Source organism: Phytophthora infestans, genomic scaffold (assembly GCF_000142945.1).
Source record: "Phytophthora infestans T30-4 supercont1.38 genomic scaffold, whole genome shotgun sequence".
NCBI lineage: Eukaryota > Oomycota > Peronosporomycetes > Peronosporales > Peronosporaceae > Phytophthora > Phytophthora infestans.
The window spans coordinates 199,424-200,609 of record NW_003303721.1 but is presented as its reverse complement, the minus strand read 5'-3'; the positions used below and the strand labels follow the sequence as shown (position 1 = coordinate 200,609).

Sequence of the window (1,186 nt, the reverse complement as noted above, 5' to 3'; positions counted from 1 at the left end):
TTCGCTTCATGAAGCGCGAGAACGTTCCTCGTGGAACAGCACCATCTTCATCGGTAGACCAATGTTTGGCAAATCCATCTCGAATCGGTGCTATTGCGCGAGCAAAGAGTAATGCTACGACGTGTACGATCTCATGGGGCTGTATATCCTTGAACTTATTCAGCCCTTCTGCAATATCCGCCAAATCAGGAGCACTGATGCGAGGATCCTTGGCCTGCCAAGCCAGCAACTTGTTCCTACGTGACGTGGCAATGACGGTGATATTCTGGGTTCTGTATCTGTTCGTCTCTTTGGCGATATGACTCCATAGTTCCTTTGGCAAGAAGTAAAAGAACATCCTCAATGGAGAATCTTCGTACGCAACTGCAGAGCGCGTAGACCCAAATTCCCCGTCATAATAGTCCGCAGCTGCATCAACTTGAAAATCCTCTACATTGTTGCAAATATGTCATATACAGATTTAGTTTATATGCGTTTTAAGTTATTCTGTGCTATCCGGGCTTACCGCTGTGCTCTTCGTCATACGTCACCCATCCATTTCCAGCGATATCACGTAAGGCATCTTCCGTAAACCCCAACAGCTCAGCTTCAGAGACGTCTTCAGTCATTGGGACATCTTCAACATCGTTGGCACCTTCTAGAGAAGACGTAATCACCTCATTGTCTTCCAATATCCCATCATCATCTGCATCTGAATCGGAATCGCAAGAGTCAGCGCTATCCACCAAGTTCACATCGTCATCAGCTGTCGGGCCAAACAGGGGCTCTTTTCGGAGACCCTCCATGAAGTTATCGCTGTCGAACACGTCCAAATCAACGAAGTTTTCAGTATCGTTCAGATCGTCGCCCTCAGTTTTGCCTTCTTCTTCATCTGTCGCGTTCTCCCTGGGATGCAATTCTGTATCATCCTACACAACATCATCTGCTCCATCATCTTGTTCTGTAGCATCTGTCATACCGGCTGGTTCTGTCGCTTGAGATTCAACTACTTTCGCGATAACCGCCGCCGTATGCGTATCATCAGGTGCTGAACCGAGGGAAGCCGGCAAAGAAACAGTCGCGACCAATTCCTTACTCGCAGTTGTGGCCGGCGCCACTGAAGCCTGGATTTGTCGTGGGGGAAGGAACGCATGGTGGTCAACACCGATTGATGCATAAGCTCCTTGCTTGCCAATGGGTCGTCGGA

General features: G+C 48.6%; 1 protein-coding gene across 1 annotated transcript; it reads right to left on the bottom strand.

Moving 5' to 3' along the window:
* Positions 1-131: 131 nt before the first annotated feature.
* On the bottom strand, positions 132-785 carry PITG_15014 (uncharacterized protein; the record flags this gene model as incomplete). Its single annotated transcript, XM_002898151.1, has 3 exons — positions 132-154; positions 196-429; positions 506-785. The coding sequence occupies 3 exons, from the start codon at positions 783-785 to the stop codon at positions 132-134; spliced, it is 537 nt and encodes a 178-aa protein (XP_002898197.1).
* Positions 786-1,186: the final 401 nt, after the last annotated feature.